The sequence below is a fragment of the Haematobia irritans genome, chromosome 2, assembly GCF_050003625.1.
Source record: "Haematobia irritans isolate KBUSLIRL chromosome 2, ASM5000362v1, whole genome shotgun sequence".
NCBI classification, from domain to species: Eukaryota; Metazoa; Arthropoda; class Insecta; order Diptera; family Muscidae; genus Haematobia; species Haematobia irritans.
This window is the reverse complement of record NC_134398.1, coordinates 105,182,020-105,193,196: the sequence shown is the minus strand read 5'-3', so window position 1 is coordinate 105,193,196 and position 11,177 is coordinate 105,182,020. Positions and strand designations below refer to the sequence as shown.

Genomic DNA, 11,177 nt, shown 5'->3' with positions numbered 1-11,177 from the left:
ACGGGTCGACAGGTGGCGACAATTTGACAAGTCGAACCTTTTCCAAGGTAACGGCATCAAAAGGAGGTAATCCCTCACGAAAGAGATTCAAGGAACGCAGAAATACTTTGTTTATCCTAAAGAAGTTAGGATCAGTCGACCCAAGCACGTTGTCGGCTAAACAAAGCGATTCCTTAAAATGGGCTCAATGAATTCTTGAGGCTGGAAAAAGGAAACGATCACCGGATGAGCTGCCATCCTCCAAAAGGGATCAACGATCGTTTGCCTCAGTTGCTAAAGACAGCCTTGTGATGGCTATCATAAATAAAGGAGCATTGGACGGTATGGTTCCAAAGCAAAAATGGGGGGAAATTGAGAATGCTTTGTGTAGAATATACTTAGCTGTGTATATTATGCCTATTGGCGAGATTTAATGGTGAACTAAGGTTCGTCAAGACACCGAATGTTTTGCAATAACAAGAAACTTAGGTTCATGCAAAACACCAGTGCTTGGTTGTTGAGTGGAACTTAGGTTCCAAAAAGATCAAATAAATTAAAGTTGGAAACTCTAGCAAATACCCCAATTTGCTCCGACGAAATATTCCCGGCAACCCAAATTAAAACCAGGTGGTATTTCGTGTCACTTACATTTATTATGTTTGAGATACGGGAGAGATTCCTACGGGAAACGAGAGGCAACGATGTGATCAAGTTGACAGTCAAGCGGCAAGAAGCAGGAGATTTCCTGTTTTACATGATAGGAACCCTCTTATAAATTAAAAGCGGATAAAAAAGATAAAGGGAGTTGCCAATCGTCATTACAAAAATCTTAATTCAGTGTTGTATTGTTCTTAATTCATTGCTTTATAAACTGGAAGTGATTTTTATAAAACTATACAATTCAATTCAATACTTTTCAATTCAATAAGTTTCAATTCATTACAATTCAATCCATTTCAATGCAATACAATTCAATAAATTCATGAAGACCAAACTGCGTTCAACATCCTCCCCCGCCTTGCCGAAATAAAGGGCAAGATTCATCACACAATAGCTTGAGTGAGACGCTGTAAAGTTTTGAGAGCGATGTGCACCATGTCTAATTGATGAGAATTTCGTGCACTGCGAGATAAGACTCGTCCGTCAGTACGATGGTTACGATGTGAAGGTCGATGGTTAGCATAACGTCGTGAGTTCTCTGTAATCGTTGGCCGCTGGACTATTCGCCGATGCTCGTTGTTCTGTTTTCGTGCTGGGGAACGTTGTCTTCTGGTAAATGAAATATCATGATGGGTGACGCCTCGGACGGAAGTTGTTCTTTCCAGAAGATGTGACACATCAGAAGGAACACGACCCATTTCCATTTGGTCTAAAGTTAGCCGTTCCACGGGGTGAAGGTGAAGAAGGGTATGATGTTCTCCGCCACATTTTTTACACGCTGATTCGGAAGGGCACTCGTAAGATTTGTGTGATCTGGCAAGGCAATTCATGCAGTAGCCGTACCGTCTCGCTTCACGACGTCTTTCACCAATGTCCATATCCAAAAACCGTCTACAAAACCTTAAAGAGTGGAATCGTTCGCAAATTCGGCATTGGTGAATTTTTGGGTTTCTAGGAGCCCTATGAAATAAAACAAGAGAAAACCCCAAAAAAAAAAAACAATGCAGATTAGAATTTATTATTATTATTTTTCAATCACCCTGTGGTCCAGCTTGACTTGAGGATGAGAAATAGTTGTGGTGAGATTCATGAGAAAAAAAGTGGTTATAATTGAGTGGAGGTGGAGTTTGAGATGAATTGCAGAGGAACTAGTCGTGTTATGTCCCGGGTAGTAATTCCGCTAGAGGTTTTAATTTCTGCTACTCTTACGTATCCATCTCGTCCTGGAAAAGTTTTTGTGATCCGCCCGAGCTTCCATTCACAAGGCGGAAGTTGATCGTCTCTAATAACAACCATCTGGTCAACTTTGAGATTCTCACAAGGCGCGGGCCATTTGTATCTTCTCTGAAGCTCCTTAAGATATTCATCTTTCCATCGTCTTGCGAATTTATGTTGTAAAGACTTTAGTTTTTCCCATCTGTCATTTAACTGTAAATTGTCAGAAACAATTTCGGGCGTAGCTACCAGTGGAGCTCCTCGTAGCAAATGACCTGGCGTTAAGGCATTCAATTCTAAAGGATCATCAGTCATTGGAGATAGTGGCCGGGAGTTCAAAACGGCTTCAATTCGAGTTAGGAGAGTTGTCAATTCTTCAAACGTATACTTAGTATTTTGAGCAATCTTTTTAAAGTGGATTTTGAATGATTTAACGCCGGCTTCCCATAATCCTCCGATATGCGGTGCATTAGGTGGGATAAATTCCCATCGGAAATTTTGAAAAGCATATCTCTTTGATATATCATCAGCAACTTCCTTATGAAATTGTTGAAATTCATATTGTAGCCTTCTCTCAGCACCAATAAAGTTCGTACCGTTGTCGGACATAATTTTGTTGGGAAGACCCCTTCGGCTTACGAACCTAGTAAATGCTGCTAAAAAGGAGTCTGCAGAAAGGCTTGAGCAAAGTTCGAGATGAATGGCTCTCGTGCTGAAACATACAAATACGCACACATAGCTTTTGCCGTTTTTACGGCAAATGGGCCAGCGAAGTCTAGCCCCGTAAAAGTGAATGGTAACGAAAAGGAACTCCGCTCTGGGGGAAGAGCAGCCATCATTTGTGTTTGGATATTATTTTTATAAAGTGTACAGGTTTTGCATCTGCGAATGCATTTTTTGATTGCTGAGCGCAGTCTAGATATATAATATTCTTCACGTAGACTTCTCATTAAGAGATTATTCTCTGCATGCAGCAATAGAACATGAGTAAACTCAATTAACAGTTGAGTATAGCAAGATTGAACTGGGATAATGATAGGATGACTCTCACTATATCTAAGATCTCCATGGGTAATTCGCCCACTAACTCGAATAATTCCATTATCATCCAAAAACGGATTTAAAGGAAAAAGGGGACTTTTCCTGGAAAGAGATTTCGAGTTTCTAAGTACTGTGTATTCGCGATTGAAGTATGTTTGTTGAGTTAATACAATCAATTTATGTTTAACATCCTTAAATTCTTCATGAGTAATGTACACTGAAATGTAAGTTCTCATTCGTCGAGACCTATTGAGAAAACGATATACATATGCCAGCACTCTAATAGCTCTGTCCCATTTGGAAAATCTTTTTAATATTTCATCTTCCTCACATATATGAAATACCTCTACCCGTCGAACTTCAGGTGGACTTTCATACACAATTGTAGGCTTAGGCCATTCCTCCTGGGGACGTTGAAGCCAAGTTGGTCCGTTCCACCAAAGAGAACAATTTGACAAATCTCCAGGGCTACAGCCTCTTGACCCCAGATCAGCCGGATTATCAGCTGAGCGAACATGACTCCATGGACAATTTCTTACATTTCGAAGTACCTTTGCAACACGATTTGCAACGTACGTTTTCCATGTAATAGGAGGCTTTCCCAGCCAACCGAGAGTAATGGATGAATCACACCATAAAAAGAGTTGGGATTGTTCAAAGCCTAGATTCGAAAGCACATGCTTGGCTAAACGAGACAACAACACTGCTCCACAGAGCTCAAGTCGCGGAAGGCTTACTGGATCAATAGGTGCTACTTTTGTTTTCGATATCAATAAATGTGTGTACACGTTTTCACCACAGTCAACTCGTAAATATACAGCGGCGCAATAAGCCCTCTCGGATGCATCACAAAACCCATGCACTTGAGAAGTGTAAAAAGGAGAAAATTTCACCCATCGGGGAATTTTTACAAGAGATATTTGTTTCATGTTCTCCTGAAACGTTTGCCGTTTTCTAAAAGTGGCAGGTCTCACAGCTTCATCCCACTGTGTACCTTCAATCCACAACTGTTGTAGCAATATCTTTGCCTGCACAATTACTGGCGCCACCCATCCCACAGGATCAAACAGTTTTGAAACGGCAGAGAGAATTTGTCGTTTAGTTGCTGAATCTTTAGTGGGAGCCAAATCAATTTGGTATGTAAAAGTGTCACTCATAGCATTCCATTGAATCCCGAGTGTTTTTGTACCACTTGTTTCATAAAATTTTAAAAAATCAGAATCCAATATGTTATCTTTGGGAACAGAGTCAAGAATTTCTGCACAATTAGAGGTAACTTTCTTTAATGGAAACCCTGCCGACTTCAACATCGCAAATAGTTGAGAAAGAGACTCTTTTGCCGTAGAGGTGTCGTGAGCACCAGATAATATGTCATCCACGTACGTTTCATTAAGAAGGACTTCAGAAGCTAGCGGAAATTTCGAACGAGAGTCGCGCGAGTTACGATTCACTAACTATTGCTATTTTATTAATTCTTTCTATTTACTCTCCATATTCATTATGCATTATTTATAGTTTTAATTTTTATCCTTTATCTATGTTAATCACTCTTTTTTATTACATACTCTTTAAATTCATTGACATTTTTGAATATCAGCTCAGTTGATCCGTAGAATCTGTAGAGTTAAGACTATTTGGAATTTAAATAAAATTATGAAAATAAACCAATTGTGTTTTAATATTACATAACTGGCGCAGTCAAGTTTGTGAACCTTAAGAAATATAAATTTTTATTGGAAATCATAGTAAATACGAACATGTGAACTTAAGTTTACTGATAATAAAAAAAAGAAGAAAAAGAAATGAAACGATTTCCATTGTGTTATTAAATACTTCGCTAAAAATTAAAACTCCATCTTTGAAATCAAAAATGAATTCAGTGAGAAAATTTAATCTGAAAAAATAAAGAATATATGCAAAAATTTGTACAAAACAATAATAAGTGATCATAAATAAAATTTAAACAAATTAACAAAACTTTGACCTTTACTTAATGTTTCAATGTCATTGAAAGACAAATGCAATCAGTGTAGAATTAAGAACAAATAACAGTGATCAAGTCTACACGAAGTTTGGAGACTACGACAAAACAAAAAGACAGTATCCCCAACTCCCCACAAGCATTTGAGTGATTTGGAGCAACAAAAACAACAACAATGACGTCACAGCTAGTGATTTCAATGAATGATGTGCTAACAGACGCTCAACGTATACGTGAGTACAGAGGAGATGACACTTACGCTCTTACATCTTTTTTGAGAGAAGTGGATACCATACTCTCTCTAGTCCAATGTGATGAGGGCGCGGCAATGTACATTTATCAACGTGTTGTTTTAAATAAAATACAAGGTGAGGCTCTACATGTCATTAGAACTTTGGGGTCTAACCCAACGTGGGAGGAGACGAAAGAGGCACTAATTAATAACTTTGGTATACGAGAATCATATCACCAGCTTTACCAGGAGGCATTCGCAGCAAAGAATACCGGTGTTGTCGATTATTATAAACAACTGAGATGTATATTATGTAAGCTAAATGAAAAATATGAGTATGATAAAACGAAACCAATCGAATTCAGCCCATTGTATGTTGAAAAGATTATTTTGAGAACTTTTCTCAATAATATTGATGTAAATTTAGCATCTGTTGTCATTAACAGAAACATAGTAAAATTGAGAGATGCATACAATTTGCTGGAACGAGAGGGTTTAATTAGAAATAAGGATGAGAGTAAGGAGAAAAAGGTGAAAGAAAATGTTGATAATTACAATCGAAATTCTTATCGCAATTACCATGGGGAGCAGAGATCAGGAAATATTCGATGGGGAAATAGTGGAAGGGGAAATTTTATTGGAGGTCAATCAGCTGGACCAAGTAATGGTTATTCCAGTAGAAATAGTTTACAATTTAGAGGAAATGACATGAATGGTGGAAATACTTTCGATCGAAATGGTTCATCTCAAATGCAAATTGACCACATTGATGCTCATTGCCAACAGTCTTCATACAGTGATGAGCAAGTAAATTTTCATACAACTGCCCCAGGAAGGCACTTCCAATGATTTACCTCACCATTGGTGGGGAGAAGATAAAGGCCTTAATTGATACGGGTTCGACTACATCAGTTTTAGATAGTGGTAGTTTGTTAAGTTATGAAAGGAAACCCCTTTAAAAGGAAATTTCATTTTCGTCACTGAATGGGAGTACACCCATTACTCATGAAATAATAACAGAATTGCCCCATGAATTTGGCGAGACGGCAACAATGTCATGGAAACTGACCTGCTTAAAAAATAGGGATTTTAACGCGATTTTGGGACAAAATATTTTGAGATCCCTTGGGGCTATAATAGACATGGATGGTGACACATTGACCATAAATGAGAGACGGATTGATTTTATTCCTTATTGCCCTTATGTTTTAGATCGAATTTACCAGTTAGAGTCTCTAAATATAAATAATAGGGTTTTGCACCATTTATTCAATAATTTAAATCAAGAGGAAACAATGGCTCTAGAGGATATTATTCAATCTTTTAGTGATCTAGTATTTAAGGAGGGCGATGTTTTGGGAAGTACCCAAATAATACAACATAATATTAGGACTATTACTGATAGGCCTATATATACGAAAATTTACCGATATCCCCATATTTACGAGCAGGAGATCTGTAGACAGATAGATGAAATGCTTAGCCATGGGATCATTACGGAAAGTAATTCACCTTATAATAGTCCTCTTTGGATTGTCCCAAAGAAAGTTGACAATTCCGGCGAGAAAAAATACCGAATAGTTATAGACTATAGGAGACTCAATGATGCGACGGTGGATGATAAGTTCCCAATACCAAATATTGAGACTATTCTTGATAAATTGGGCAGATCCCAGTATTTCTCGACCATTGACCTTGCTAAGGGATTTCACCAGATCGTAGTTAAACCAGAGGACAGATCGAAAACCGCATTTTCAACCCCATATGGTCACTACGAATTCGTTCGGATGCCCTTTGGCATGAAAAATGCTCCGGCGACGTTTCAGCGATTAATAAATAGTGTACTCAAGGATTACATCAATAAAATGTGTGTTGTGTACTTGGATGATATCCTTGTATTTTCTACGAGCCTTCAGGAAGCCTTCAGCATTAAGAAGATTTTTCAAAAATTAAGAGAGGCGAATCTAAAGATTCAAATGAACAAGTGCTCATTTTTTGCAAAGGAGACTTTGTACTTGGGCCATTTATTAACAACGGAGGGAGTTAGGCCAAATCCTGATAAGATTTCCACAATACTGAATTTGAAGTTACCACGCACCATTAAGGGTATTAAATCATTCCTTGGTGTAACTGGATATTATAGGAAATTTATCAAGGACTATTCTAAAGTAGCATATCCGATGATTAGGTATTTACGTAAGGACATTAAACTAGATGTTAATGATCCTAATTATGTGAATTGTTTCGAGAAAATGAAGAGGATACTGACTGAGGCTCCGGTACTGAAGTATCCGGACTTTAATAGACCATTTCAGTTAGTGACCGATGCTAGCACAAATGCAGTTGGTGCTGTTTTGCAGCAAAATGGACACCCAATCTGCTATGCAAGTAGGACCCTCAATAGGCATGAGAGTAATTACTCTGCCACTGAAAAAGAGCTACTTGCGATAGTATGGGCGACGGGTTATTTTCGTCCGTATCTATATGGCGTAAAATTTGAGATACTCTCTGACCACCAGCCTTTACGTTGGCTTTTTGTGAAGTCACAGTCGAAGGAACTTAATCCTCGTCTTTATAGATGGATCCTTAAATTGAGCGAGTTTAACATTACTGTCAATTATATTAAAGGCCATGATAATGTCGTCGCAGATTTTTTGAGTAGAATTAATTTCGAATCTGGTGAGATCAATTATTTGGACAATTCTGGGTGTTCTTTATACAATAATGACGTTGACGATAGAGCCACCGTCCATTCTCAGGCAGAAGGTGATGTCGATTATGTGGGAATATTCGATACTATAGTGAACAGATTCCGAACTCAAATTATATTGACCGACAATAAAAGAAAAGATACCGACGTCGTTCATGGTAACAAGAGAATTTTTATTAGTTCTAGGGATTTGAATTCTGACTTAGATCGCATTCTCACTGAGAATCTTGTGAGAGGAAAAATTGGAATATTTAGTGAGCTAGATGATCATAAATATTATATATTGCAGAAGAAGATTATCGACCTTTTTCAGGGACAGCCAGGATTTAAGTTCGTTCGTTGTGCATACATGGCAGAGAATATGCCCTCAGAGGATGAGGCATACCGGCAGATAAATTTTTATCACAGAAATGAGACAGGTCATACCGGAATTAATGAAAATTACGAAGGACTTAAGAGGAAAATATATTTTCCTAATCTAAAGTTGTTAATACAAAAGTATGTGAATAATTGCAAGATTTGTACTCAAGTGAAATTTGACCGAAATCCAATAAGACCTAAATTTGCTAACACTGAGACCCCCACTGATGTTAGACAAATAGTTTATATGGATATCTATGTAAATTCTAGATCAAGCTTTTTGACATTTATCGACAGGTTTTCAAAATTTGCAACGGCTTACTATTTAAATGACAGAACAAATCAGACAATTATAGAAGTAATGCGACTTTACAAATCACAGAAAGGACATTTCCATAAACTTATAACGGACAACGAGTTTAAGAGCATCAATATTAAGGATTATTTACGAAATGAGGGTATTGAGTTGCATCTGGTTAAGCCAAATAATCATACGGGAAATTCTGACATTGAGAGGTTCCACAATACTATCACTGAAAAAATTAGGATGTTGCATATTGAAAAAAGGTCTCTGAGTATAAAAGAAAAAGTAAGTAAAGCTGTCGAATATTATAATAATAGCTATCATTCAGTCACTAGGGAAAGACCAATTGATATTGAGTTTGGTAATTGTGATAAGAAAAAAATATACGACAGAGTAATTGCCCATAAGAATATTGTAATTGGTAAAAGAAATACTATGAGAGAGTCATATGTCGAGAAAAGAGATGTCGGTTATATAAAGAATTATAAGTCTGTTAGACATAAGGATGAACCAAAATTTAGACTAAGTAATTTACAGAATGTTCATGATTCGAATATTAAAAGAGAGACAAAATTTAACAATCAATTGGATGTATCACAATTTGATGATTGAAGTAACCATGTTTTTGTTTTATATAAAAATGAATAAATTAGTTTTTTATGTAAATATGAACAAATTAGTTTTAAGTCTATATTTAATATTTTAATTAACAATGTGGGCATTGTTGCTTTCTTTAGCGAAGGGGAAGTTACGATTCACTAACTATTGCTATTTTATTAATTCTTTCTATTTACTCTCCATATTCATTATCCATTATTTATAGTTTTAATTTTTATCCTTTATCTATGTTAATCACTCTTTTTTATTACATACTCTTTAAATTCATTGACATTTTTGAATATCAGCTCAGTTGATCCGTAGAATCTGTAGAGTTAAGACTATTTGGAATTTAAATAAAATTATGAAAATAAACCAATTGTGTTTTAATATTACATAACTCGCGCAAGTTGAATCAATGTTCTTATAGCCAGATAAGGAGCGCAATTTACTCCGAAGGTTACAGTGTTGAGAGTATAATCCTTTATCATTGAGCCTGGGGACGGCCTGAAGAATATTCGTTGATATTGAATATCGTCTTTGTGTACCAGAATCTGACGGTACATTTTCTCAATATCACCGCAAAAAACATATTTATAGAGACGTCATCTAAGAATTATTGTTGTCAAATCCAATTGAAGAGTGGGACCAACATGCAAAACGTCATTGAGAGATCTACCAGACTCTGTCCGCTTGGAAGCGTTAAATACTACTCTGACCTTAGTGCTTCGCCGTTCAGGCTTAATAACAGCATGATGTGGTAAATAGAAAGAATGAAACGAGCCATTTGAAGAGATTTCTCTAGGTGATGTGTCCGACATATGTTTCAAAGTCAAATATTCCCTAAGGACATTATTATATTCGAGAGCTATTTCTGGATTTTTCGACGTAGATTTCTCCATTCTAATATATTGACCCAAAGCCATCTGCCTGGAAGAACCAAGTGGCGAACGATTGTGAAAATCCTCCTTAAAAGGCAGTCGAACAACATAGCGCCCTTCAGAATTGCGAAAAGTAGTTCTAATGAAAAGATCCTCACAATATTGATCATCAGCGGTAGAGCAAGTTTCAGAGGTAAGCTCCTCTTGATCCCAAAACTGTTTTAGCTGTCGACTTAACATGTCATTCGAGACCTCTGTAGTTTGAATAGAATATGACGAAACCGTACAAACTGATACTGGACCACTGATCACCCACCCAACTATAGTGGACTGAGCCACGAGGGATCCCCATATGCTTCTGACCCCTTCCAGCAATAGATGAGGAATCACATTACTTCCCAAAAGTAAATCTACGTGGCCTGGAGAGAAAAAGTTGGGATCTGCTAATTGTAGCCCGTTCAAATCGGCAAAATTCGCTGGTTTCGGAATAGAAAAACTTGGTAAAAGACGTGTTATTTTCGGAACCACTATAGTTTTAATGTCAACCACCTTATCATGTAACTCGTAAAACAAAGATAGAGCACACAAAGAATTAGAATTCGCAACAACTTGACCACCTAATCCTCTGATTTCAAACTTCCTTATCTCTGTGGGGAGCATCAACCTCTGCTGCAAACCTTTAGATATAAACGATTTTTCCGAGCCCTGATCGAGAAAAGCCCTTGCCCTAAATGTATCTCCCCGATGGCGTATAATAACAACCGCAGTAGGCAAGAGTGTATTCTCGCAATGTTCTGTTTCCTGAGAGGAAAAATGAGAAGTAGTCCTTTGAATGTTAGCAGTTTCCATATTACCCGAGTTGGACGCACTTTCATCGGAATGTCCCTGAAGAGAAGCCTGCTCCTGTGAACTAGTTGACACCTGACAATTGGTAATATTGGACCTAGTGATTCCTTTCGTCTTAGCATTTGGGAAATGCAATAACGTATGGTGGTTTCTTTTACTCACAGGTGCTGGAAAAGTTTCCCGGCCCAGCTCCCAGAAGAGGCTGGTTGGTATCAAGGACGATTTAAGCTAGTCGCATTTGAGGACCAGAGGTCTATAGAATGTTTTAAAGCTGCTCTGATACTAATTGGTGAAGTTTGGGAAGGAGCTGCTCTAGAGTTAGTCGAGAAGAAAGACATACCGGCTAGACCTAGAGCACATGCGTGGATACC

The 11,177-nt window shown here is 37.5% G+C and overlaps 3 protein-coding genes across 3 annotated transcripts; all 3 read right to left on the bottom strand.

Annotated features, from left to right (window-relative positions):
• Positions 1-1,743: 1,743 nt before the first annotated feature.
• LOC142224931 (uncharacterized) lies at positions 1,744-2,463 on the bottom strand. Its single transcript, XM_075294708.1, has one exon. The coding sequence runs from the start codon at positions 2,461-2,463 to the stop codon at positions 1,744-1,746; it is 720 nt and encodes a 239-aa protein (XP_075150823.1).
• A 47-nt stretch (positions 2,464-2,510) lies between these two features.
• On the bottom strand, positions 2,511-4,394 carry LOC142224930 (uncharacterized). The gene is made up of 2 exons (XM_075294707.1): positions 4,382-4,394; positions 2,511-4,303 (listed from the first exon to the last, which is right to left on the bottom strand). Exons 1-2 carry the CDS (start codon positions 4,392-4,394, stop codon positions 2,511-2,513), a joined length of 1,806 nt encoding a protein of 601 aa, XP_075150822.1.
• Positions 4,395-9,684: 5,290 nt separating this feature from the next.
• Positions 9,685-10,809, bottom strand: LOC142224928 (uncharacterized). Its single transcript, XM_075294706.1, has one exon. The coding sequence runs from the start codon at positions 10,807-10,809 to the stop codon at positions 9,685-9,687; it is 1,125 nt and encodes a 374-aa protein (XP_075150821.1).
• Between the last annotated feature and the right edge of the window lie 368 nt (positions 10,810-11,177).

Excerpts from the sequence above, each read along its gene's own strand:
- LOC142224931 (XM_075294708.1), bottom strand. The coding sequence starts at position 2,463 with ATGTCCGACAACGGTACGAACTTTATTGGTGCTGAGAGAAGGCTACAA.
- LOC142224928 (XM_075294706.1), bottom strand. The coding sequence starts at position 10,809 with ATGGAAACTGCTAACATTCAAAGGACTACTTCTCATTTTTCCTCTCAG.